The sequence below is a fragment of the Rhea pennata genome, chromosome 2 (assembly GCF_028389875.1).
Source record: "Rhea pennata isolate bPtePen1 chromosome 2, bPtePen1.pri, whole genome shotgun sequence".
In the NCBI taxonomy this organism is placed as follows: Eukaryota; Metazoa; Chordata; class Aves; order Rheiformes; family Rheidae; genus Rhea; species Rhea pennata.
Genome location: NC_084664.1, coordinates 163620966 through 163647699, shown reverse-complemented (window position 1 = coordinate 163647699; position 26734 = coordinate 163620966). Strand labels below are relative to the sequence as shown.

The 26734-nt window shown below is 55.4% G+C and overlaps 1 protein-coding gene across 3 annotated transcripts in view; it reads right to left on the bottom strand.

The window, feature by feature from the left end:
• The window catches only part of ARHGAP39 (Rho GTPase activating protein 39), a 157201-nt gene that overhangs the window by 11172 nt on the left and 119295 nt on the right, over positions 1 to 26734 (bottom strand). For all 3 annotated transcript variants that reach the window (XM_062570718.1, XM_062570720.1, XM_062570719.1), the window contains one exon: positions 5917 to 7324. In XM_062570718.1, coding sequence (XP_062426702.1) covers positions 5917 to 7324 — 1408 coding nt within the window. The remainder of the gene's footprint in view (positions 1 to 5916; positions 7325 to 26734) is intronic.

Sequence of the window (26734 nt, the reverse complement as noted above, 5' to 3'; positions counted from 1 at the left end):
CAAAAATAAAATATGCAATTAAGCCACTTCCAAACACGGACAGATCCCTGGCATCTCTAGCAGCTGCGTGTTAGCTGTAAGCCCAGCCAGGACATTGCTGGGCCTGCAAAAACGCTGCAACGCACGAGGGGGGCTCCCGAGGGAGCAGGCCTGTGAATCCAGCCCTTGGAAAATGCAAAACGAGGGAAAAATTCCGGGGGGACGAAGAGGGGCGTGAGCTGCATGCAGAGATGGTGCTGCTCCTCGTAGCAGCAGGACCGGAGTTCTGCAGGAGCAGAGGCGTCGCCTTGCCCCAGCCGCGGCTTTCTCGCTCCGACCTTGCTCTCTGCTGTCCGCTCTCATCCTCCTGCGGTCTCTGCCCGGAGCCGGCTGCCCAGCGCAGGGAGGGGAAGACAGACCCAGCGAGCATCAGCTGCAACCGCAACTGCAGCGACTCCTCCGTACACCAAGGACGAGGGTCCCTGGAGAACGCCAGGCCAACAGCGAGCACCCCTGCCCAGCGGCGGCTGGCCCCGCCGCCTCGGAGCACGCGCAGGAAACCTCTCAGCTGCTTTTTGCCAGGTTAATTCCGCTCCCCGCGGGCTGCGGTCGCAGCGCTCCTCCGCGCGCCCCGGTCCTGCCTCCCACGTGCATTTGCAGCGATCAGTCCAACGCTGGGTCGCGCTCGTACGCGTTGCCCCTTTCAAGCAGGCTGCCGGCGCCGCGCTCTCCGGACTGCGCCCGCTTCGACTGCCCCGCGCCACGGCCACGCTCCGCTCCCGCCGCCCCCGTGCTGCCACCGAGCCAGCCCGGTCGCCCTGCTCCACGCTGGCGGCCTCGCAGCAGCCTTGCCGCTTGCGACACTCTTTGGCTTCTCCCCCCGTGGCTATTTGACTTCTCCAGGCTGCTCTGCCGCAGGATCTCCCCGGCACCCGGCGAAGCGCCACGCTTGCTCCTCCGGCGCTGCTCCGGCGCGCGGTGGGGCTGCGGTCCTGCGGACGACCCCGTCCCTGCAGCTTCCGGCGCGTCCTTCAGCGCGCTCCCAACCCTGCGTTTCGCGGCCGCTTCCCGGGGCTCCCAGACCCCGTCGCCGACGCCGCTGAACGGCCAGAGGCGCGACGGCAGCTGCTAAACAGCAGCAGGCTGAAATGTTCAGCAAGCCCCAGGGCTAATGAGCCCTCCGTGCCCTGGTGTATCTGCCGCCGCGACGCATGCTTCATACAGAGGATGAGGGTTTTTTTCCCATGTTTAGCAACGAGTTTATTTTTATTACTTAGGCAATTCAAGTGGCCAGTGGATTTACTCAATGTACAGCTCGGATTTAGCTGTCTCCAACTTTCCCCAGGCACAAGGGGTGGCTGAAGCCCTCCAGCTTTAGCCCAGCGGCACCCAAATCCCGGAGCTCGCAGAATCAATCACAGACTGGCTGAGGTTGGAAGGGACCTCTGGAGACCGTCTAGTCCTAACCCCCCGTGAAAACAGGGTCACCCAGAGCACAGCTCGCTGCGGTCGCGGCTGCAGCTTTCCGACCTGCCGCCTTTGGGAAGCGCCCGACAGCAGCTCGTAACTCCAGGACCGTGGCAGCTCTCCCGCGCCCAGGGGAGCAGATGGTTGCAAGCTCTTCAGACGCCATTGGCAGCACGGTGGGGATGACGTGCGCCTCCGTACGAGGAATGGGATGAGATCTTTGTCAGGCTAATTGGTACTTCTTGTCCCTGTTTCCTCCTCCTCTGCAGCAGCCCACCGCAGGGCTCCTCCAGCCTGGTGGATGGAGCTGTAGTATCTGCACATGCAGCAACCACCCCTTGCCCAGAATGGGGCATGGCAGGTTGCAGAGGCTACAGAAAGCAGAAACCCATTTAGACATGACTCTCATCCAGCGTCCAGGACAGATTGGGGCCTCTCTGACTCCTCTCTCCTTCCCGGTGGAGAGGGCATCCTGCCAGAGCCCGGCGGGGTGCAGAGCTGCGCTGGCTCAGCCCAGGCGCTGGGAGGTGTTCGGAAAGCCACCTCGAGCACTTTGGTTTCTCCAGGCAACCTGCCCATCCACTCTGCCCATTAGGAGCTTTCCTTTGCGTGGACGGCTCTTTCTTGAGCCCTTTCCATTCTGAGCTTGGCTTCTCCTGCTAGATCAAGCAGCTCTTTGGGTGACGGAAGGAGAACCAATGGCACCAAGGCCACCTTGAGATGCTGAGTAAACATAGGTGGCAGCGCTGGCAGCTTGGCTGGTCCAGGAGGACATAGCACTTCCCCCTCCCGTGGTGCAGCCCTGGGAAATACTAGTGTCCACGAGCCTGAGCTCCTGCAGGTTATTACAAGAAATCTTAAGAAACATGATAAAAAATAAAAAAAAGGTGCTGATTCTTGAACTGGAGAACTGGTACAAAAGCCAGAGCAACAGGAAGGAGGGGGAAATGCCAGTGAGTATCCTGAGCTCGCCGGCTGCATCTTGGGATCCCACTCACTTGGCAGGTCAGTGAAGGATTTCACCTTTTCTCTCTTCTCTTCTCTTCTCTTCTCTTCTCTTCTCTTCTCTTCTCTTCTCTTCTCTTCTCTTCTCTTCTCTTCTCTTCTCTTCTCTTCTCTTCTCTTCTCTTCTCTTCTCTTTTTCTTTTTCTTTTTCTTTTTCTTTTTCTTTTTCTTTTTCTTTTTCTTTTTCTTGCTAGAATCATCTAAAACTTTTGTTTAGCAGAGAAGGAAATGGGAGGTCATTTATCGAACTCTGGGAGATTCGAGTCTGCCCAGGGACCACGCAGGATCGATGCCACCTGCGAGCGCAGGTCTGCTGCGAGGAAAGAGGCTGCGAGGAAGAAGCTGAGCATAAAAGCAGGGGAGGAGATACTGAAGGGAGAGGGAAAGAGCCATGAACGAGGCGAGTGCTCTGCAGAAGGGAACGCACTCGCGCGAAACAGCGAAGCCTCAAGCAGCCGACAGGCTGTGCTCGAGGGGGACCAGCTGCCCTTTTCTCTGCAGAGATGCTCCATAATTACATGCCTGCTCCCCGCAACCACGTACCCAGCAGCTCTGTGCCCCTGCCCAGGTGCACCGACACAGAGGGAGGAGGAGGCTCTCCAGGCAGGTGGGAAAACTTATCATAAAACGTCTTAATCGAGACTCAAAGTCAGGCTGTGCCCACCGAGGTGGGCAGTAAATGCCTGCATGGGTGCGCTCAGCTCCAGCACACACAGGAACGCAGCCGAGGCGGCTTTAAGGGAAAAATGCTAAGCCATGTTGAACTTGAATCTTCCAATGGCTGAGACCATGCAGACGGACAGTCACAGCAGCTGAAACGATGCAAAATGAACTTTATCGGTTACTCGACTGAAGTTGGCATGCGTGTCGCCGGGCTCGGATGGAGGCGAGCCTCCGGCGCTCAGTATTTTCACGGGTTCGATCGCCTGGGAGCGGAGATGCCGGGATCAATAGTGTACAGGGTTATCCGGGCTCAGTGCAGGAGCTCCACGGCCGCGGGGGCCCGGAGTCGGAGCGGCAATGCCATCCATTCGGCCGCGTGCGCAGCCTCCGCGACCAAAGTACACAATAACTGCTAGATGGAAGGGCCAGCACTGGGTTTTAAGTGGTCCAATACCTCAAACCGCTAAGGCTAGGAGCGGATTGGTGAGTAAATCTTCATGTTTGGTAGAGGAGCTCTTTGAAAAATCACGCAGGCTGAGAAACCAGAAATGCCCTCTCTACACATCCAGCTACAGGACTGCAGGAAAACTGGCTGTGTCAAGGCAGCTGGGGGCCCTGGGTAGGGATGGTCTGGGAGAGGAGAGGATTTATTCCCCTCTTTAGGATGCCTGCAGGCTTTCACCAGAGCTGCTGAGTCTTCTAACCATGATCTTCGCAGAATCACAGAATGGTTGAGGTTGGCAGGGACCTCTGGAGATCATCCAGTCCAACCCCCTTGCTCAAGTAGGGTCACCTAGAGCATGTTGCACAGGATCGTGTCCAGGCAGGGTTTGAAGATCTCCAGAGAAAGAGACTCCACAACCTCTCTGGGCAGCCTGTTCCAGTGCTCTTTTGCAAGAGGCATGTTATGGTTTGCTGATACTGTTTTTTCTGGAGACCTCCAAGATCCAGGAGCAAAACCTGCCTCGTGATATTTGAGGCCATCTCGGAAGTGCTATGGAGCAGCCTGGGCACTTATCTCTGGGCTCCTTGGACCCTGCCGTTGCACTGAGTGCTCTCCAGCATGGTGGCTGCATAAACCTTCCCAGCTGCAACATGGAAAAACTGAAGCTCCTGAAAAAGCCCTTTCAGTCCCTCTTTCACACAGCATGGGGAAGAGATGCAACTGCAGCCTCCTCCTCCAGAGCTGCCCTCGAGGAGGATGCCCTTGGCCCAGGGCTACAGGAGCACCTCGACTTCAGAGCTTTCTCTGAAAGTACAAGCTCCCGCAGAGCCACTGCTCAAGGCAGATGGGGAGAAGGGCCACGGGCAGAGCTCCCTCAAGGATGAGAAGGAGATTGTAGGCTCCCCATCTCAGGCAGAGAACGTGAGAAACAGGCTTAGAAATCATCCTGAATGCAAACCTTTCAGAGCCAGCCCATGTTTTCCTACAAAAGAGGTAGCAGATGGATGCATAGCAGATGACCCCCATGAGTTCAGCAGTGGTTTCACCGGGGTCTTCCCTTTTGGCTGGCACTGGAGAAGGAGGCTATTTCACTGGTCTTACTGATGGGAACGAGCAGCATCTCCGGGAGCAGGGCTCAGAGCTGGACCATCCTTCCTCTCAAACCTCATCTTTAGAGCACCTTTACCAAGCAGGCTCATGGCCACAGGGTGTCTCACCAGCCAGACCCGCTGCATCCCTCCATCTGCATGTCCATCCAGGGAAAAACTGTCTCTTCATCCACAGACACAGGGACACCCACAGACACAGGACATCCAGGAAAGTTAAAAACAATGTTTAAGACAGATGCAAGGCTCCACTGCAGTCGGTGCAAGGTAAACACCGTCTCCAATGAGATCTGATCGCCAGAGGCCAAAAACTTTAGAGGAATTGAAAGAAAGTTTGGATGTTTCTGTGCACAATGTGGTTAAAATGAAAACATTTTGGCAGCGACTGAGGTGTGACACTCAGACTGGGACAACCTCTGGGTGCTGCCTCTGAAGACAACTCTAGCTCAAAAGCAGAGAAATCGCATCCACCTACTGCAGGAGTCCCCATCCCTCCCACTGCCACGTTTGGCACTGCCGACAGGGCGTTACGCCGGGTGGACCCCAGTGTCACCCAGCCTGGCAGCTCCCAGCAGGATAGTGTGGGAGACCAAGTGGTAGAGTGTCCTGCCCTGAGTTCCCTTCCCAGCTAAACATGACATAGGCATTAATCCCTGCTCATGGCTTCCAGATGCATCAGGTAGACCTTCCCCGAGCTATGAAGAGGTGGCCAGCACCCCTGGTTGGAAGACCACTCCCACAGTAGCTGGTGGCAAGTGCCAGCTCGAGGAGGAAATCTGATGGAGGCCTCCAACATTTCTAAGCAGCCATCCTGCTCTGCCCACCCTTGGGTTGCTTAGGGATGTTCTCCGCTCCCCCTCTGCTCCTGCTGCCAAGGACGCTTGCTTCGGACAAGCAGCGCTGTGGGACCACCCCATGCCTACTAACGAACTCCCCCATTGCAGCTGCCATCCCCTGCTGATGGAGTTTCTCCAGGAATGCAGGAAAATGCTAAATGACTGCAAAGCACGATGTTTCGCCTGACAGCGGTCCACACGCATGCCGGGAACATTGAGCGCTGCAGGGGATTCGAGTGGGGAGGGTTGCACCACACAGGGAGCACGTGCACGCGGGGGGCTCAGGAGTTGCTCATGTCCACTTACCCCATCACGGGGACTGGTGGAAAGGACAAGCGTGCGCAGTGGGGGGCACACAGGGGAGCCCCCACCCTTGGGGACGCCCTGGAGCCAATGCCATGGTGCTGCATGTTACCTGGGATGGGTGCAGGTAGGGCTCGGGGGAGGCCAGGTTGGTCTGCACGGACACGCTCTTCTCCAGCAGGATCTGAGGGAAGCCCAGCTTCTCGAAGGTGTTCCTCTTCCAGTGCTTGCTGTCCTGCTGGGCCAGGGCCTCGTCCTCGCTGAACGCTCGCACCACGGGGCCCGGCATGGGCAAGGGGAGGGCGCCATCGCTCTCGTAGCCCGAGCCGTCCTTCTGGGAGTCCCAGCTGCTGCGCTGCTTCATGTGGTAGTGAGCCTGCTGGGCTTCCCAGGCCAGGCGGGCCTGCGCCAGGAAGGGCTCGGGGAAGCTGCGCGCCGCCTCCGCCTCCGCCGCTTTGCTCTCCACGCGGCCCAGCTGCGGCCGGGCACCACCCGGCACGGCCCTCTCCTCGCCCAGGAGCTGCTCGCCCAGCGCCTCGCGCTCCCCCGAGCCATCAGTGGAGGAGGCGTTGGGGTCGTGGGACAGGGAGGGCTTCCGGCTCTTCCTCTTCCTGGTGCTGGGCGAGTAGCCTGTCGAAGACATGGTGTCCTGCTGGCTGGACCACGACATGGAGTCCTCGCCCTGGGTGAGCGGGCCGGCCGGCTGGCCGTGGCAGAAGTCGGGCCCTTCCATGCTGCTGTAGTCTCCTGACTTGATCTCCAGGCGCTGGTCGCGGACCAGGCAGGGGCTGTGCTGCAGCGAGTAGGAGCCGCCGATGGGGTTGGGCGAGTACTTGTGCCGCAGCCCCGTCTTCATCTTGGGGCTGGAGCCCGACTGCTCCACGTAGACCAGCTGCCGCACGTACTCCTTGCCGGCCGGGCTGTACTCGAGGCTCATGAACCTGTCGGGACACTTCTGCTTGGTGAGCACCAGCTGCTGGTAGGGCGAGTTGGAGCCCTGCTTGGGTGACTGCAGGAAGGGGTGAGGCTTGCGGATGGGCGACTTCTGCGGGGAGCCGGCCTTGTAGCTGCCGCTGGCTTCGTACTGCATGTCCACGGGGGGCTCGTCGTAGATGGGGGCCTGGTACTCCATGGGGGGCTCCTCGTAGAGGGGCGGCTCGTAGGCGTAGCGGGGCGAGGAGGGCTGCGACTCGCTCGAGTGCTTGCGGTGCTGGGCCTGGAGCGGCGAGCAGAAAGGGTCGCCACGGCCCAGCAGCGGCGAGCAGCTGCCCACGTGCTCCGCTCTCTTCAGGAAGGGCGACTGCTTGCGCTCGGGGAAGAAGACGGAGTTGTCGGCATCGGGGGCGAAGGTCTGCAGGTTGGGCGACTGCTGGCCGCCCGAGGGCCGCCGCGAGCGGCTCCCCGGCTGGCTCTCGGCTGCGTAGCCGTTGCCCTGGTGCATGAGGAAGCTGGGCTCGCGGTCGGTCACCTTGATGAGCATGCGCTCCTTGGTGCCGGCGTTCCAGCGCAGCGATGATGTCCTGCGGGTACAAACACAACGCTGGGAGTCAGGGAGTGAGGCTGGCCCCATGGCCCATTGGCTAGCACGACCGGACACCCTCCCACCCTCCCCACCGCTGGTTGCGCATGCTTGCCTTCCTATGGAGCCCCTGCCCAAGGTGGACCTCCACCCAGCTGCCCCAGGATGGCTCCCAATGGAGCTGCCCTCCTTGGTGCTGAGCTTCCTCCCTTGCAGGCTGGCTCCTTCCACTTCCCCGCACCAGAGAGGACCAGTCAGGGACCTCCAGGGCTGGGTGTGCTTGCTGAGCACCAACATAGGTGCTGATTCCCAGTGCTTCAGCCAGCCCAGCCCATGGGTGCATGATGCTGATCCCCGTAACACATCTCAGAGCTGCATGTCAAGAATGGACGTACCCCAGGCATCCAAAATTCAGAGCTATTAGGTGTAGAGCACGTTGACGCTGGTGAGAGCAGGATATGACCACCGTCCCAGCAGCGGTGGCCCTGCAGACCCGGGGCTCCCGCAGCCCTCAATAAGCCCCTCAGGTGCTCCAGCTATGCATGAAGGACACGGAGGCTGTAAAGTCAAACTTGGAAAAGCAGCGACACGTCTCTTGGAGCACATCTCCAGGGAGAGCCCTTAATCACCCCTCACTGCTTGCGACCAGCTACGTGACCTGCTGAGAGCTGGACAGCAGGGAGGCTGAGCACACCTGGCCTCGTTCACGGCGGCCACTGGAGAGCTCAGCGCGGAGCAGCAGCACGGTGCGCGGACAGGGGATTGATGGCCCCGGGGGCCTGCATTGCATCTCGATTTCTTCCAAAGCATCCATGTGTCACCAGGGAGGCTTCCAGAGCGAGGTGCCCTCGGTGGCTTTTGCTAACTGTAAGTTCTTTATTTTGGAGATACCCACTCGAGATGCCGGGTCCCAGCTGCAGCCTGCGGCCTCACTGGCAGGGAGTGGGAAAGGTCCCTCGAGCGCTCGCAGCCCTGCAGAGCATCGAGCGCGCAGGGAAAGTGCTGCCCCTCGGCAGCTCACGCCAAATTAGAGGCTGGCCTGCAACTCTTGTTCCCCAGCTTGCACCTATCTCCAAGGACCAAAAAAAAAAAAAAAAAAAAAAAAGAAAAAAGAAAAAAGCCTACAAGGAGATTAATTGTGCATTCCAACCCAGCTCTGTGGCTGAGCCGTAAGGAAACCCAGAACAGCAAATATTGCTGCTCATTAAAAAAGTAGCGTCGGGCTGGCTCGCTGAGCGAGCCGGGGTCCTGCAGCAGGACGCTAAACCTCCGCCAGGAGATCATTAAGGGCTGCATGGAAAGAAACACGTCTGCACGGAGGGCAGAGCTGGGGCACATCGCTCTCCTTTACTGCCAAGTGCCAGCCTTCGCACCACAAAACCGGCAAGGCAAACAGCTTTGTCACGCGTATCTGCTGTCGGCATGGGGAAGGGTGCACGGTGCTCCCACCCAGGCGTCGGAAGGAGGGTGCTCCTATGGGCATCGCCCCCATTTTCTGCCTAGCTCCCAGCTGCTCGCCGGGGCAGCAGCACCCTATTCCAGGTGCTGGTCCCTCCGGCATCTCCTGCCTGCAAACAAGACTCCAGCCTTGTTCTTCGTTACCTGCTGAATGACTTGGATTGAAACTTTTTGAAAATAGCTTTGTCTGAAGGAGGCATCTAGAACGGAAAAGCTTCAGGTGAGAAGACACCACCTCCTTAAACTTCAGGGGGCTGTAAAGGGGACTCTACCCAGCCAGGGACTGCGAAGGCCCAAAACTTCCATTTCTACGCCCAGAAGAGCACCAGCAGTGCTGCTCCGGGGCAAGACACCGGAGAAACTGGGGGTCAGCTCTGGCTCTTGGGGGACGATCTTGCTGCTCTCCCAGAGCTGCTGCTCCCCTGGGAAGGATCCCGCGATATTCGGCACGTGCTTTTCTCACTAGGGCCCAGATCCTGCAGCTGGGTTACATTAAAAAAAAAAAAAAAAAAAAAACAAAATAGCTTTTGAAAAGAAGTAGAGGGCAAAATCCCATCAGCAGACTCTCCTCTCGCCGCAGGGGGAGCGGACGGTGCGGGGATGGGAGGCTCCTCGCCTCGGATGGCAGCCCAGGGCGGGAGAGCTTTTCATCTTCACCGCGGGAGGTCACGGCAGCAGCGGGGCTTAATCTCTCACGTCATACACAAAAAATTACTGCCAGCCCTAAGCGAGCACCGGATCGCGGCTGCAAGCCGCCCGCTCGCTCCCGATGTGCTCGGGGGGTGACCGAGGGCCGGCGCTGCCCCTTCCCGGCGCCGACGGCCGCGGTGCTCGGCGGCTCTGCGTCCCGTCCGACACCTCGCCACGCTTTTACGCAACGGCCTGCAAGAGGCTGCACGCACCCCGCGGCGCAGGCGATGTGTAAGGGCTGGTACCGAGCACGCTGACTCCAAGGACAAAACCAGCGAGCCCGAAATACAGCCCTGCAGCTCGCGCCGCCTCCGCTGCTGGCTGGCTTGCGAGGACTTCGGCCACGTCTGTGCCTTACACGAGACTAACCCTGAAGGCTCAAATCAGAGCAGCTACGAGGCGGAAAATGCAATTTCTGCCTGTTTCTGTCGCCTTTTTCAATGGTTCCCGAGAAGCTTCCACGGGTTTCGGTTCAAAGCGCAGCAGCCCAGCAACTCCTGGCACGGAAAGGGATCTGCTCCCCTGGACCGCAGCAAGCTGGCCACACCACAAGCCTGCGTGGCATCAGCTGGCGCTGTGTCCCCGAATCCTCACGACTAAGGTGCCAGATGACCAGCAAAGACCTTTGGACTCATCGTGCTGCTGCTTTAGACAGAGGTGGCAGCACCCGTTTCCCCAGGGAGCTGCTGGCCGGCTGCTCTTGCGAGTGACCTCCCCTGGGTCACTCATTTCCCCCAACTTACGAAATTCAGAGCAAGCAAAAATAACAGCTATGGAAATTGTGATTAGGCAGACTCACAAAAGTGGGAGTATATTTTCCAAGAGCAAGTAATAAAATACAAAGTCACAAAACATCAGCAAGCGGAGGCCTTCAAGAGAGCACCAGTTCCAACCATATATGCCCTCCCTGGCACAGCATTTGTCAAAAAGGTGCTTAAACCCCACCGTACCCGGGGATTTCACACCCTCCTCCAGGAACCGCTCCTGGGGCTCAGCCAGCCTGACTGTCAGAAAGGTCCTTCCTAATGTTAAATCTTCCTTATCGCAATTTAAGTCCATTTATCCTTGTCCTACTCTCGGTGGACACAGAATAAATTTATCTTCATCCTTTCTGCAGGAGCTTTTCACACTTCCAAAGCCCAGGGTGACTCCTGCAGCACTGTTTTATCCATGCAACATGCATGTGCGAGCAAGTGCCAACAGGGACTGCTCTCTAATTATGAGATGGAAATAATTATCTCAAAATCACCCCCCAAACAGGCAATGCATACTGATTGGACCAAGAGCTCCACAAGCCATGGAGTAAAAAATATGCTGCCCATAGCCTGAGCTAGGAGGAGACCCCCTTCACCTGTACTTTAAGTCTCATCTTCCTGTTAAGCCATTTGACATTCGCGATAGGTAACATTTTCTCCGAATAATGAACCATCCCCCAAAGCCGCGCCGACGTGCAGCTGGACCCCCGTCATTTACATTCCAGCAGCACATCCTCCAGTTTGCATTTCAACTCTAATTGGAATTTGCAATGAAATGAGCATTTTTTTTCTCTTTATTAATAATTCACGGACAGAAATAATTATAATCTCGGAAGAATCCTGGCCCCGCAGGATGAACTCTTGGGGACTGCATTGCAGGGGGCTATGCAGCTTGAGCCTGTCTTGCGGAGCTCCAGCTGAGCTGATCAAACCTCCTCCTGGGGACCACTGAAATGTCCTGAGACCAGCAAGAAAGCACAAGGAGAGGGGAGCTTCAGCCTTCCCAAACCTCCCAGACAGGCATGAGTTCCCCTTGGTTAGGGCAGCTTTGAGCTAGCAGGTCGTTTGCAATGGAAAAAGTTCCTGCTGTAGAGTCAGCATCAGGTTTTGGGCCAACTCATTACCTCAAGTCACCACCTCCTCACAAAATAAAGTATCACGTACTTTGAGGTGCAAGACTCCAGATAGCTGTGGGCTGCAGCCTTAGACATAGCTACTCTGCTATAGCCTCAAAAGCAAGCACTACTGCAGCTGGGATGCTGCCCCGCTGCTTCCTGAGGGCACTGCTGTTGGAGATGGTGAGTAGGACAAAAACGTTTCAGAACAAGGTCAGGAACTTGGGCAAGAACCAAGAAAGAGAAGTCTCCAAACAGGTTGTGATGTTGAAACTGGACTGAGATGCATCCCTCCCCATCCCTCCCCAAACCGTAGGCAGATGAGGGATGTGGTCTGCACTTTGTTTTCCCCAGAAAACCCAACAGCTTTGCTCCTGGGAGCCCATCCTTGGGAAACGCGCCTGTTGGGAAGGGCCGGAGACGGCACTACCATAACGTCAGAGCCAGAGCAGATGGGCTTGCTCTCCTGGTACCCACCATTCGCCAGGGCTGTCTCAATCCGCTGCTTCTCCGATAGGGACACCCTGCATCAGCTATAGTGATGTTGCCCTGCCAGGAACTGGCCCGAGGAGCAGCACGTGCTACTCCCGTTCACACTGAGGAATCGATACCAGGAGGCTCACGGCTAGTGCCGGCTCAGTACTGTATTTCTTGATACTGGGGACCTGAAAGCAGAAGAGATCCATGGCTTTCATCGATTACATATATTTACACCCTCTCCTCATGCCAAAATCCCGGAAATGAGAAAGGTAAGTGCCCAGCAGAAGAGTAACAGCCTGTTACTTCTTGTCAGTATTTATCATCTCCAGACCTGAGCACCACAGGCACAGCTCGCAAAGGCTAAACGCGGCAAACAGCCAACCTTGGCGTCAGTGCTGGTGCAAAACGTCCCGTCTGCATTTTGCCTGACACACTCGTCTCACCATCGCCCATGCTCCCAGCGAGGGGTGGCAGAAGCCCTCGAGCGCCGGGGGCGGTGCACTCTGGTGCATGGCGATCACTGCTGCCCAGCAGCACTTTTCAGTGCTTTGCTAAGCACTTGCTCCCGCCTCGTACAAGGAACCGTGGCAAAGCTTCTTTGATATTGAGGAAGTCTGGTGTATCCTACACACCTTTGATTACACAGATAGAACGAGATTTCCTTATTAATCAGGAATTAAACCTTCTCCACAGCTTCCAGTAAAGCATGGCTACAGCAGGATCTCCTGCAATGTGTCTCAGAGGTTCAGCTGGGCTTCTTGTTGCTCCAGGAGGCAGCGGAGCCACAGAGATCTCCAGCCAAGCCACCACTCATGCTGGGCTTCCTTGCTTCAAGCTGATAAAACCACGCTCTGATTTTCCTCTTTGCAACCTCTGTTGCTCTCCAGTTGTTTCTACCTTGTCTAGCAGAAATACTGCCCGCTGGTCCTGCGAGAGGCTCTCCTGCCCCTCTCGGCCCTGCCCGGCCGGGCAGAGCAGGGCAGCCCACACACCGCTCTGGCTAGTGTGGGTCCACCAGATCCGTGTGTATCCTGTGCAGCCGTTGGGAGAGGCTGTCAATACCTCTGCCCCGCGTTCAGCGGTCTGTGGGACATGGGGGCACTTGGGATGAAGAGCAAAGGCAGTTTTTAAAGGAGAGTGGGAAGAATTTGCCAGCCTCGCAGGAAGGATCTGAGCTCGGATTTGCTACTGTCTGCAAAGGGCCCTGGGATCCTCGAGCGGAAAGTGCCAGGGAAGCACACATCACGTTGGTAATTGGTTGCTGAGTCCCATGCTGGCGCAGAAGATACTGGGGGTAGTGCCGGCAATACGTCTGGGAGCACGCACGCTGGTCTCCTAGCTCATTTCCCTCTCAGTTTCTCGGTTATATTTTCACACCACTTGTCCTCTCTGTCCTTCAGAAAAAAAGGTGGAATGAGTCCAATTACGGATTTTTGCAGAAAAATGCCCACAAAGAGTCATATATAAATATCTCCCCCCCATGAGGCTTTTGTGCCCAGCACGCATTGCCACACAAACTGGGAGTCGTGCTTTGCTTCAAGACTTTGAAAACGCTGCGACAGAGCAGGAGCCTTCGTCTGCGGGGCAGCAGCGGGCGCGCAGCAGTGTCCGCAGGAGTGGACGCAGCAGCAGGAGCCGGCGTGCCGAGGGCACCCGCGTGCGCTGTCAGCGCGCAGCCTTTTTTGTGCCGTGGAGTGCTGCTGCGCCGAATCTGAATAGCAGCTTTAGAGGCAAAAAAGCTACATACACTAGACACCTAGAATATACAATCCTATGAAATCTCCCTGGGAAGGGTTTAAGAGCAGGTTCTCGCACCCATATGCGGCTCCTCAAATAAACCTGCCACGTGAGCATGCGGACAGCACACAGTGGCATAAGGGTCTGGGATGGTCCTGCAACCAGTGACACCTGGGATCCTGGTAACCAGGGCCAGGAGGAGCCTTGGAGACCTGCCCATCGTCCTGCCCAGCGGCAGAACCCGCCCGGCCGCGGCTGCGGCTGCTCCCGGCACACATGGACCCGGCCTCTTCCTAGAAATCCTCCAGTAAAGGAGATTCCAGCCAATCCATTCCAGTGCTTCAGTGTCTCCATGCTTCGGCTCCTCTATCTCCCTTGGCGCTTGCCCACAGCTCTTCACCCCAGCTCCAGGGGATGTGGACAATGATTCATTCCTTTCCTCTCTGCAGCAGCCTTTCAGCTTCCGAGGACCTCAGCCTCCTCCCAGGTTCTTGCTCTTAAAGCGTCCTGGTTCCTCGTCACTCATGGAGCCCTTCCAGATTCCCATCATTCCACGCGTAACCTCGGGAGCATGCCCCAAAGAGCCTAGGCTCTTGTGGCGAGGAGGGAGGGAGAAAAGCCTTGCTAGGCCAGAGACCAAATCCCCCACCCCAAGTAACCCCAGGGTAACCCAAGAAACCCGAGGGTTTCCACCTCCAGATCCTCACTGCAGAGCCCTTGCAGGACGTGTACCAGGGACCTGAGCTCTTGGGGGCAGGAGAACAAGTCCCTGAGCTCAGCTGGCTGGGACAGCCCGACTCCCACAGCATGCGGGCACGTGCCTCCATCCTGCTTTAGGGAGAAGGAACGGGAATTTTCTCCATCTCCTCCCAGCCCGGGCCAGGCTGGGGCTGCAGAACGCTGCGGCGCCCGGCCTCCCCCCGCACCAGCCCCTCGCCGAACACCAGCGATGAATCACCTTCCCGCTGCCGCATGGACATTAACCAAGGGCTCCTCTTACTTAATCAATTATCCTACCACGAAGAACACTCATTTATTTTCACCATGGTTACTAACTGCAATAATTACATGCCAGGGAGCTGGACTGTCCTTAATATTCTTCAGCAGCTCTCGCCGGCTGCATGCCACCTGCATGGGTAGCGTCCTGATGCCACCAGTGCATTAGCAAGCTCTGGGTCCAGCTCCCGATTTGGGAGCCCAAGGCGTGCTCGCGAGGACGGAGCCGGCGCTCGTGCAAGTCCCCGCAGCGCTCGGCGCGTGCCCCTCCAGCGTACGCCGCAGGCTGCGGGAGCCGCAAGGACGGACGGGCACGTGGAGTTTGGAGGAACGGGGAGAAGGGCCGGCAAACGGGGCTGAGGGCCAGCAAATCTGGAGGAAATCAAGGCTGGGTTTCCAGCCAACTTCAGAGTAAGGATTAAAAGGTAACTCATAAAAAGAGAGGCTCATTCCTGTCTGCAAGGAGCCGTGCACCAGGGAAAGACGCAAGCTGTGCTTTGCATCCAGGAACGCAGCCTCCAACACACTGATCTATAACACAGGGGCCACGGTAAAAAAAACCTTCTTAGCACTGATGAAAGTCCCCCCATTACACAGCGTTCAGAGTCACAGCAATCACCGCTGCTAGTGTTTAAAGGACCAAAAAGCCTTGCCCTGTTCTTCACCCTCACGCAGCTCTGTGTGTCTGGACGCCTTTCAACCTCGGCTTCACGCTTCGCGCGAGCAAACCGAGAAAGCCTTCCTCTGCCCCAGGCAGGGCGTGAGGAAACGCCCGGGCTCGTCTCTGACATTGGAAGCGGCTGAGGTGCCTTTCTGGGGCTTTCGGGAGCGAACCTCCGTGGGTTTACACAGCGCAACGCAGCTAGCCCCCCGAGCAGCCCGCTCCCGCGAGCCCGCAGTTGTCCCCGTCCTCACTCGGCCCAAGCAAAGGTCCTGGCCAATCTCCGTTTACAAGCTGCTTTTCACATACAGACCCAAAACTTTCTAGAAAAAGGGCAAAGAAACCAGGAGAAAACCTGGCGGGCTGAACGACCCAGGGCAAAGGCGTTCAACGTCCGCTCCGGGCCAAGACCAGCCGGGTGTCGCGTCCCTTGCTGGCCCTCTCCTTTCCGACCCTCACCTTCCCCCGTCTGCCACTTGCGCATGGAGCGTTTTTTGCCTGATCCAAATGGTTTGCTGCTGAGACTAACGCTGTGCCAGCCCCCGATATCTGCAATTAGCAACCAAATCCCTACGAGTTTGCGATTGTAGAGAAGACGGCTACCGTTGTGCACCAACAGCCGAGTTCACCTCTTTGGTGTTTTACGTTCATTTTCCCACCGGTAACAGCAGTTTGCCATCACGCACGTGCTCAAGGCATTTGAACGGCAGGCATGTCCAAGGGTACTCTTAAAAGGAAAGGACGATGGAATATTAAACAGCTTCCTATCACTCAGTGCTGTGTAAACAGAGTTACAGCACTGGGAATTATTCCTTTAAGAGATCCCAGGGCTTAGAAAGACCCCAACGAGCCAGAAACCACCTTGGTCTCCGACAGCGAGCAGGAGCGTGTCTTCCACATTCGCTTGCCTTGGAGATGAGGAGGAAAAGAGCTGTGAGTTGGAAGCTCTAGGCTGTTTCTGAATCTGAACTCGGAGCTCGGCAGAGGGAGTCTCGGGAGGCTGCAGTGCCAAAGAAACGCTCAACAGCCATTGCCGTAAAGACATCAGACATCTCAGTCAAACGCGGCCCCAACACTTGGCAAATCTATCTTGCCCGTGTGGCACCGGTTTAATATCTTTGCAACATCCGTAGGGTCACCAAGCCCCTCTTCGAGGGGAGGCGACAACAGCCCTGGGTGAACGTCCTGGCCCCGGGCAGGGGAGGCTCAAATACACCAACTTCGCCTACAGCTGTATCCTGCATTTCTTTTTTAGCACTAATGAGTTATTTCAACGTTCATGTGTAAAGAAAACAACAGCTACAGTCCAGGCTGAAAATAAAAGGCTTTTACTCCCCAGAACAACGAGTCTCTTATGGAAGAACGTGGCCAAAATGGTTGCTGAGCTCTCAGGATAGCAGGACCCTCTTGGCATGGACAGAGATGACAGCCTGTTCCAGCCCTTGGCTTTGCACCATCTCTTCTCCTTTCTGTGGGCAGACTCCAAAATTACTTTGCTGCTGCTAAAAATAGCAGCACGTTGCCGTAATACAGGTGGTGTCCCCAAAACTGCCTAGACGCGCCGGCTTCCGCGCATTCAGCATGGAAGGAGATGACACGGCCGGGAACACAAGAAGCCAGTGGACGCTTAATCGTAGCACATCAGACCTCTACGCCTTTGCCGTCAGCCGGACCCGCTGGATGAGCGCTAAATACGCGGCAAAGCCAACGCAAGCTCTTCCCTCCGCCGGGGCCGCGTCTTGCAGCCGTATTGCCTGGCCCGCGGCGCAGGCCAGGCGTTTCAACTCCAGCCAGGTGAAAGCCGCTCTCCTTCCTGGATTTGCGGCCGGTATTAATATTTCAGGCAGCCGCGTGCGCCTGGCAACAGCGCGCAGGAGTAAAAAAACCCTGCGAACGAGACTGCAGGGCTGTGCATCAAATAATCTGGCTAAGGCAGAGCTTTAAATCAGAATATTAAGTAACATCAACCAATAAACCTGAAAGCTCCATCATGCTGTCCCAGATTATTGCTAAACATTACAAGGTATTGCTACAGACTAAATTTAATTTTCTGTCTCTAAAAGGAACGCTACGAAAGGCTTTTTTGCAGCTAAATCTCTGCAGCCACCATGCCCAAGAGCGGCTCAGTGACTCCAGTAAGTGGAAACGATTCTGCTGCACGGGCGAGCGAGCTGCGCCGAGGGCCAAGCCCTGCTCAAAGCAGGACACTGCCGTTCTCCGTAAAGGGCGCGAAACCGGGCAGTAACTGAGCAAGGAGGAGACGGTGCCCCGGGGCACAGCTTTTCCGGGTGTTCATAAAGCCGTGGCTCTAGGAATGGATTTAAACGTGACGCATGTGACCCCTGAAGCAACCTGGAAACACGAGTTTGTGCAAACCAGCACAGTCTTTCTCAACCCTCCAGCTCCCAAAGCTCAAATTCTGCCACGAGATGTCCGGAAAACCCCATCGCCCACCACACAGGGGCAGCCCTGAGCCCCACGTCCTCCCTCCTCTCTTGCTTTGGTGGTGGCACGAGCTGCTCGGGTCACCCCTGCAGAAGGCAAAGCCCCACGGACAACCCTTCGCCCATCGCAGCGGCACCTGGCCGAAATTTGGCCAAAACTTTCCTGCTCTGAAAAATCTCCCTGCCTGGTTCAACACCTGCTCCCAGGGCTCTTGCGCAGCCTTCGGGGAGGTAACAGCAGGTTGGGGCTTGGAGAAGGCTCTCACGCCACCAGATCCAGCTCTGCGGCTCACAGCAGCCCCAGTTGCACCGGCTTCTTCACGCCGAAAGCAGCTTGTTTCTCTCAACCACCTTTTCTGAAGAAAGACACCAAACGGCCGTCGCCCTGGGCTGCACCTCTGCTGCGGGCGGCACGGCACTTACGCTCTCCAACATCTAAATACAGTTATTCTGCGGCCAGCGATAATCAAAAGCATTAAAAGCATTAAGCAAAAAGCAATTGTGAGAAAAAAGCAGATCTTCTCACGTCAGGGCTTAAATGAAGCTATTCGAACAGCAGCACCTCGCTTTCGGCTTCCTGTGCGTTCGGGAAGCTGGTTTACGGAGCCAGCGATCCGGAGGCAAATCTACCCTTCAGCCACCAGCGCTGACGGCACCTCTCATAAATTCTGACCCGAGTAGGAAGGTAGCACCTAATAATATACAAAAGCAAGGAAATTTATGTCCTGCAACACACTTATACGCAGCCACTTTGAAGTAAGAGCATTCACAACCACAAAAGCTACCTAAATACACAGAGTTCTTAAAGACATATTTGCTTATCTCAGCATTATTCGGTCTTTGCAGGTAAACTGTAATTTAGCTTGAGAACTAAATGGCTTTTTGCTGTGCAGGGGGAAGTCCTTTTAATTCGAACGGCGAATGCAAGTACAGCAGTTTGCAGCGTCCTTCGAAGGCATCAGCGTCCCGTGCGCGGCCTCCAAAATCGCCGCTCCGAGACGAGGGCTGGGTGCCAGACCGCAGCCCCAAACGCTTCCAGCAAGGAAGCTCGGGCTGCAGGACGGATATGCACCTTGAAGCTGTTCTATCCCTTACGGTCGCACGAAAGCCACTCGAAAACCAAACGGTTCACCAATCCGTAACTGCAGGATGGAAGAGGAAAACCAGCTGAAATCCGCTGCGCTTAAGCCTTCGTTGGTCTTTATCCGCAAGTGCTGCCGTTCCCCCAAATTTGTAAACTCGGAATTACACACTTACGGCTGCTACGAACAGCCTGGCGTTCTGGTCGTACCTGAAATCTCAGATCTCCAAGTAAACCGCTGCTGAAGTGTTGATGCATGTTACGACGCATCATGCTGATGCAAAGCAAGCAAAAGCCTCACTGTCAAAGTACTGTGGAGGGAAGGATCACCGGAGTAAAACTAAAACAAGCTTAAGTGAAAATCAGCCTAGAGCTAAGCAGAAAACCCTGATGAGTCTTATTTATTTTTTCTTTTTAATGAAAGGAAAAAGCTAACTTCTGGGATTATCAAATTTCTCTTTTCTGTTGATGATGGTATCAGACCCATTTATGCTTCAAAACTGTAATATCAGAAGCCTATTTTAGATATTTCCCCTGCTCACTGCCGAAACACTGCTAACTTTTCATGTCTCGGGAAAGCTGCTCCCATGACATCCACTCTAATTAGCAGGAGCGGAAACTGAAGCCCGCCAAGAGGGAGCTACGTCTTCCCGTTCCCCAGCCCACTCACAGCGCAGAGTTTTCAGCCCCTCTTTGCAGCAGCGATGAGGGAAGCAAGGAGTGCTGCTGGCTCCGGCCAATTGCCATGCTACCACAACCCATCTCGATGGCCAAGGAGAGCACGTCACATGCGGAGACACGGCTGCCGTCCAGGGGCTCAGGGCCCAGGAGGCCATCAGGGCTGCTCTCTCCATCTTGGACGGAGGGTTAAACCAATCACTCCGAACAGCTGGTCTTTCGGAGACCCAGATGCCACAGAAGTGAGACGGGAACTTTTCAAGAAGCAGGAGGGAGCATGGAGGAGGTAGTGAAGAGAAGGCTTCACCATTACGCGGAGTTAGCTGTGCGTACAAAGCGACCAGAAGTGGCATTTTGTTTAAGAGCATCTCAGTAGGGTTTATTTGCCTTCAGAAGTGCGGCAACACCAGGTCCCATGATGGTGGTTTCTAGTTCTGGCCTATCTCGAGCAGGTTTCATGTGCCCCAGGACACAGCTCCAGCACTGCCCTTGCCCTGAGGCTGAAGCTCTCATCCTCTTGGTATTTCCAGCCTGCGCCGCTCACCCCAGGCTCGGGCTGCAGCCGTGCACCACCTCTGCAGAGCTCTCCCCAGGCACCTTCGCTCTCCTAGCAACGGCGTGACTGCTCCGGCCCCAGGAGTATCTGGCCAGGCTCTGTGAGGCGATCAGCCACCTACGGACCATGACGAGACCAGGCTCCAGCTTCTCCCCTGAGCTTGGATGCGTGACGTGCAGGACCATTGCTTCTGCTGGGTCAACTCCCCTCACGGGGTCTAAGCCAAGGAGCTGGGCGAGTCAGAGGCTGCCGATCGCTACTGAGCTGCAGGAAGGCTGAGTCAGGAGCTGTCTGAGCAGAGCTTTGGACTATGGAGCCCGCCTAGACCTGCCACCTCAGTTTGTGTGTGAGCAGCCCAACGCTGCTCTCAGCAGCATGTTTGCTCTGAAGAACAGGTCCTGGGGGCCAGAGCGGGGCTGGTTTGCCAGCAACCCTGGAGCCTTCCAGCAGCAGCAGCCGGGTAGCTGGGCCTCAGCTCAGATCTCCGCTTCCGCCCGGAGAGGTACTGCATCATGCCACTCCGGCAAGAGACATCCATATTCAAACCAAGTCAGCGGGCTCACATGGAGGACGAGGATAGCGATTTGTTTTTCAAAGTAAGATTGCAGCTCAGTGTTTGATGGGGCCACATGTATGGAAGAAGCGTAGGGCTGTAGCACAACAGTCCACAGTCCAGAGGAAACTGTCCCAGCTCCCAGGTCAGGGCTCCAATTTATCTCTGGGAACTAAGTGCCAGCTCCTTAAAAGCAAAAATATCAGACAGACAGACTTTACATTTTAGCTGCCTGGTGACAAGAGCCTGCGATTGCTTCCTCTCTGCCCCTCGGAGACTTTCACTGCAGAACGAGGTGAGACTAAGATGGCTACGAAGCCGCGTTATGCGGCTCCTGCTGTAAAGGGCTCGGAGCAGAGCGCCCGCCCCAGGACGCTCTTCCACAGCAGCACGCCCCAAGGCGAGCAGCTCAGCGAGCCACTCTTCACTTTTGCTGTAATACTCAGGTTTTCAATCTCATGGCAAGACTCTCCAAGGAATCACTGGTATTAGTGATTCTGAGCCTGGTTATTACTTCTAAAGAGATGAGGCAACAGATTTACCTTTAAATATCAAGAATCAACACAGTTATTTACAGAAAAGTCTTAAGCTGTGGTCTTAATTCACAGTCATAAGTGATGAAGTCTGAGCATGATGAGGAGTCTGATAAACCAGACAGCTGGTAGCAGTACGGCACGTGGTCCTGGACTGTGCTGCATGCAGGACAGCTGGGGTAGCCACCAGAACCCTTCTCCAGGCAGGTGTGTCCTCAGCCATCTGCAGGCCAGCAAATGCTCAAGACACGTGCGTCTTTGTCATGGTTTTAAGAGGAATGTGATCTCGCAGCCGCCTTTGCTCAGAGACCGCAGCTCTGCCAAGCCCCGGCTGAAGGGCTGGCTCTGGCATCCACACAGCATGGACAGTCCCTTGGAAAGCTCAGAGCAATTTGGAAAGTGGCAAATCATTGCCCAAGACCTAGAGGTCAGGAGAGAGGGGGCTGAAAATCTCCTCCCTGGCGCTATGGCCATTTTTGTCACTATGCTACTCAGTGTGCAGCCAGCTGGCAGGAACAGGGCTCCGAGTCTCTCACGGTGCCTCCTTAACTCTGCCCTAGGCTTCTTCCAAGCTGCAACAAGTCTTCTCCCAAAGATGGTTACCTAGCTTCACACACTCGCTTGCCAGTAGGCCCCCAATGGAAACTAAACTCATTCCCAGCATCCACATGAGGGCACTACTGAGCCAACAACCAGTTAGCTTGTGCACAGGTGGAGAACAGCTAAAAAGCACATGATCAGCAGAAGGGCCGGACACTGAACACTCCTGTGGCTAGAGGACGAATCCAGTAATATCTGGAGAACACAACCAGTGTGACAAACGAGGCAAAGAAGCTGTAAGAAGCTGGCAAATTGCAGCCATGTCTTGCCACAGAATTTTCCCAGCAGACAGACAAACAACCAAACCCGAGACCTCAGATGCCTGGCAGACCGCATGAAGCTCTGTGGAGCCAACAGAGAGGAAATGGAGCCAGGTCTCTTGGGAGCCACCTCTGAATCTTTCCTCACCTCTATACTTGCTTTTCTAGACAGTCAGCTATGAAGTGACTCCTCTTGACTATGCGATGTTGAAAACAATCAGAAGAAGAAAGCTCTCCTGTCATGGAAGGTCTAGGATGAGTTGTAGAAGGCCATCCCAAGAACACTACAAGGATCCCAGCTGCATGCAGCTTTTACTGTTCCCTTCTCCTAAGATGTCCCCAGCAGCAACAGGACCCACTGCTCCCCGCCCACATGGAAGTGCTGCTTGGACATCCCATCTTTCTAGCAAAGTTAAAAAGCCAGGGTGAGTGGGAGGGCAAAGCTGCAGGGAGGGATAGAAAAAAATGGGCACCGACACTGGCTCTACACGTGGCCACAAATTCTCCAGCTCTGAAGCCCAATACTGGGGTTTAACCCTGGCTTTGAAGCATGCGAATCACTAGCTCTATGGAAGGGCTAGTGGGTGGACAGGGTGGACACAGGGGTGGACAACGCAGGGGCTAACAAGGCAGCAGTGAGCCCAGGACCTTGAGGAGCTCTTCCAGCTGTTCTGCAGGGTCTGCTGAAGGACAGTTAACTTACCACTTCTACGTGCACGTCTTACCTTAGAGCTACAGATCCACTAACGGAGCATCCAGGCCAAACTGGAGGCGTCTCTAAGAGCCTGACATTGTCTACACTCAAGTAAACAGATCTCCCAGTTTCTCCCCAGATCAGAGGTGCCTACAACAGCCATTGAGGGCACAACTTAAGATCAAACTCTTCTGTTCTCAAGAAGTCTCCAAAAAATGAATCTCCAATTTCCCAGGGAGCAGAACGAGGGAACAGGGTCATTAACATTTTGCTGTCATGCTCCATGTCCAACATGCTGTGTTTCCCTCAGCTAGGAAGTTTCTGTGTCTTCCTGATGGCCACAAAGCCCCAAGCATGTGCACATGGTACATGGCAGCTGCATCAAACATATCCGACTGATCGGCAATAAGGACAAAGAGGGTCACAGGAGCAGAGCAGTTGCTTGCTGAGAGAGGAGACAAATTCAGAGCAGCAAGCTGAAAGTCTCTGATCTAGAGACCAGTTCTAGCAGCTTCGGGCCCTCTGCCCCAAGCAGTCGTTGACTGGCATCACATTCAACCAACAGAGTCAAGAATTACCTCCAGTCGGCATCCCAGCAGGGGTTGGAACAACAACAGGGGCCTGGGATTTGTCAAACATAGGAAACCCTTCTTGACAAAAACCACTGCCTGGATTAGCAGAGAGTCCAACTCTCTCAACAGAGCCATAGGAGGAAAAATGAGGCCATTAAGCAAACTGGGCTCCAGGGACCACAAACCAGAAGGAACAAACAGGAAAGGGTTAAACACAGTTATTGTAATTGCCTTTCCTGATGGGATTTGGATGCAGAGCTTTCCTACAAATGCCTTCTAGACAGACGGAGCAAGACGTCATCCTCTTAATGACACCCACTAATCTTCATTATATTAGAAAATCTCTCATAGCAATTGTTGGCTAGGAACACTGACCTGGCGCTATCAAGGAAGTGGAAAAATCCCTGCCTGCTCCTGAGGGTCTTGCTGCAGAGCCTGGGGCAACCCAGGAAGCTGAACCGCAGAGGTGCACATGGGGAAGACGATGTCAAGCAGGAGCTGCCACGAGGGTGGTCTCCCAGTCAGCCCCTCAAGACCTCTCTCTGCATAACCCCTGTACAGGAGCGTACAGAGGGCAATGATCCCCTCTGCTCCTGTGACCCTTCCAGTCATACTAGTTCCTGCAAACTGAAGGATGCGTCTGTGCTAAGGCTATGTCAGGGCAGGGAACACCTGTGGAGGTGTGAAGGGAGGCATGCTGATAGCTGAAGCTGTCCTTGGGCCCAAAGCTGGTGCTGGCACTGCAGAACATGCTGTTTATTGCCCCAGACAGATCACAAGGCAAAAGCAATACATGTACACAACAGCCAAGTGCAGAAAGGGGCACTCGCTAGATATCTGACTACTCAGCACCCAAAGGGAGTGGACAGAAAGTGGTCCCCACAGCCACCCTTCCCTCTGCTACGTATCACCTTCCCGAAGGCTGCAGCATCTGCAGAACCACCTGGCTCAGCCTACACGGTGAAAGCCAGGAGACCTCTGTGGAGCTTGCGAACATTCTTGACCCCTCTCAAGTTTCTTCATCAGCTGCCTCCTGTATCTCTGTTCACGTGTACCTGGCCACGATACTGCTCATTTCCTCTCATTTGCCATCAGGCCTTCATGCAAGGGCCACCCAGCTCACACACTTCATCCAATCATATGCAAGTCCTACAGCTTCTTCCCTTCTCCCAGATAGAGGGGAGGTGACAGAAACACAAGTGGACACATGCCCAGAAGGGAGCAAGCGACAGACTAACTCTCACTGAGCTTCCTCAGACCTACAGACTTGTTGTATAACTTAATCCTCCATCCCTCTGCCAAGTTTGCTGTCTGCCCAGTTCTTATCTTGTCCTTTAAAATTGTTCAAAGAAAATGTCTTATGCTTACCATGACTTGGAGAAATATTTGCAGGACTAACGCAAGATTTGGAGAGGAGGAGAAGTCTGGAAGGACATGAGAAGGCCGCTCTGTCAGAGCCCCAATCTCCCACCCAACTGCAAAGCCTTCAGGAAGCTGTTGAATACCAGGGCTAGATCTGAAGGACCCGGGGGAGCCCAGCTCTGGGGGTAGTGCAGGCATTAAGTGCACAAGGACTTGAGCTGTGGAAGGGAACCGTGCCAACTAGCCCGGGACATGCACCCTGCCCAGGAAAAGTTTCCAGCTAAGCACTGGGGAAGCTGAAACCAAGATACGTTTACGTAGGGCAATTTTCAGAATATGTCATGCACCCTTCTCCTTAACACCAGTCCTGTTAACACTAAACCTGGGTAGGTTAACATTAAAGCTGGGAAGGACTGGTAAGGTCTGTCTTCAGCTTTTACCACCAGAGCCAGAGCAGCTTGCACAGAAGAGGGGCCCGGGGAGGCGCAGTGAAGTCCCATGTGTGCGTGTGCGTGTGGCACTCACACGGTTAAACCCCCCCTAAGCTGTAACAGCTCCTCTCTCCATCTCACTTGGCAGCCCCCAGACAGAGGACACTTGAGACTGGTTCCTCCAGAAGGAAGGCCACTCTCAGCTAATTAAGCCAAGCTGCTAATTAGCATCCTGGCTGGAACTGATTGGGGGGAGGGCAGGAAGGGCCGTCTGTGGGTTTTTGCAGGGATTTTGGAGTGGGAACGATGGAGGCATCTCCTGTAGCAAAGCAGTGCTGATGCAAACAGGTCGCTTGTGCTAACCGCATTGAAATCTAATCTTTTAATTGCCTGGTTACTGGAAAAGGCCTCTTTCAAAAGGGAGAGAAAGGCCAGGCAGCTGCTGCCCGAGGGGCTGCTGGCTGGCGTCCGCGCAGCGCCCTGCCCGCTTCCAGAGGCAGCTGCGCTTGCGGGGCCGGCGGCCGGGGGCAGCAGGCAGCTGGCGGGTGCAGACTGCTGTCACCAAGACCTGCAGCTTCGCTCGGATCTTATTGTGGTTCATATTCAGCATGACAACCCAGCTGGCAGCGGGTCAGAACCGATCAGTGCCGAATCACTGCCCCGTTGGCTCGGTGCTGTTCGTGGCTGCGGACCGGCGAGTCTCTGTAAGCCCTCCACCTTGCTTAGCTCGGCTCAGCTGCTCCCCTGGATGCAGCCTCCCTTCCCACTGCCAACTCCAAATTAAACAAGTTTGATGCCTAACAGCAAAGCAGAGGAGCAGGAGGCACCTGCAAACTCCAATTCCAAACCAAACGGCGGATCCAGACCTGCCAAATCACTTCCCTTCACTGATCCTGCCTGCAAAAGCAGGGGAAACCTAGGAGAAACACTGTCTATAAGCAGGTTTCTCCAAGTTTGCGCTGCCTTCCTGGAGAGAAATCCATAGGAGAGGAGAAATGCCAAATGCTATTGCCCCGTGGGGATGCCTTGCAGAGACCCTACGGAAACATTAGCTTTTTATTGGCGTTTAATGTGTGCGTGCCTGTGTGTTTGTTACTGATTTAGGGCTACATCAGAAATCTCATCACCACCTGCGTCTGATTCTTCGCTTAGAAAGCTTGTTCTTTGCCGCCTAGTTTAAGTGGCAATTAATTCTGACAGTCCAAACAGTCCAACCGGTTCCTTGGGAGGCCACCACGGAAAGAGCTAAATTACAGGGCAGGCAGAGCAGGCATGGGGACACAGATGCTTGCAACAGGTGATGGGCCACCAGCGCAAGCTGCCCGCCGCTGGCTTTTAATCTGCCTTTCCCAACGTCTGCAATGCCGCCTGCCAAGAGCACCTCACCCCTTGACCAAGAGTTTCAGACCAAGGGTTTTGTCCAGACAGGGGTAAGACGGCACATGGCCAACGCCTCTGGGTGGCTTTACATAGGACACTTGGGTTCATCTTGAACTGGGACTGAAATTGCTGCATACTGTGCTGACGCAGGCTGTCTCATCAGCCCGTCCCGTCTCATCCGTCGCGTTACGGAGCTTCAGGGCGAGCCTGCACTGTGTTTGTATGTGATGGGAATCTTGGCCCTTGAGCAGGGCCCTGGGCACCAGCACGATGTAAATACAAAAAAACTGTCCCGAGCGCCGCTTTCTCCATGCTGCTGCACGGACCTGGCCTGAAACGCGCTGCCGGGCTCAGGCCTGGCCGCAGATAAAATCT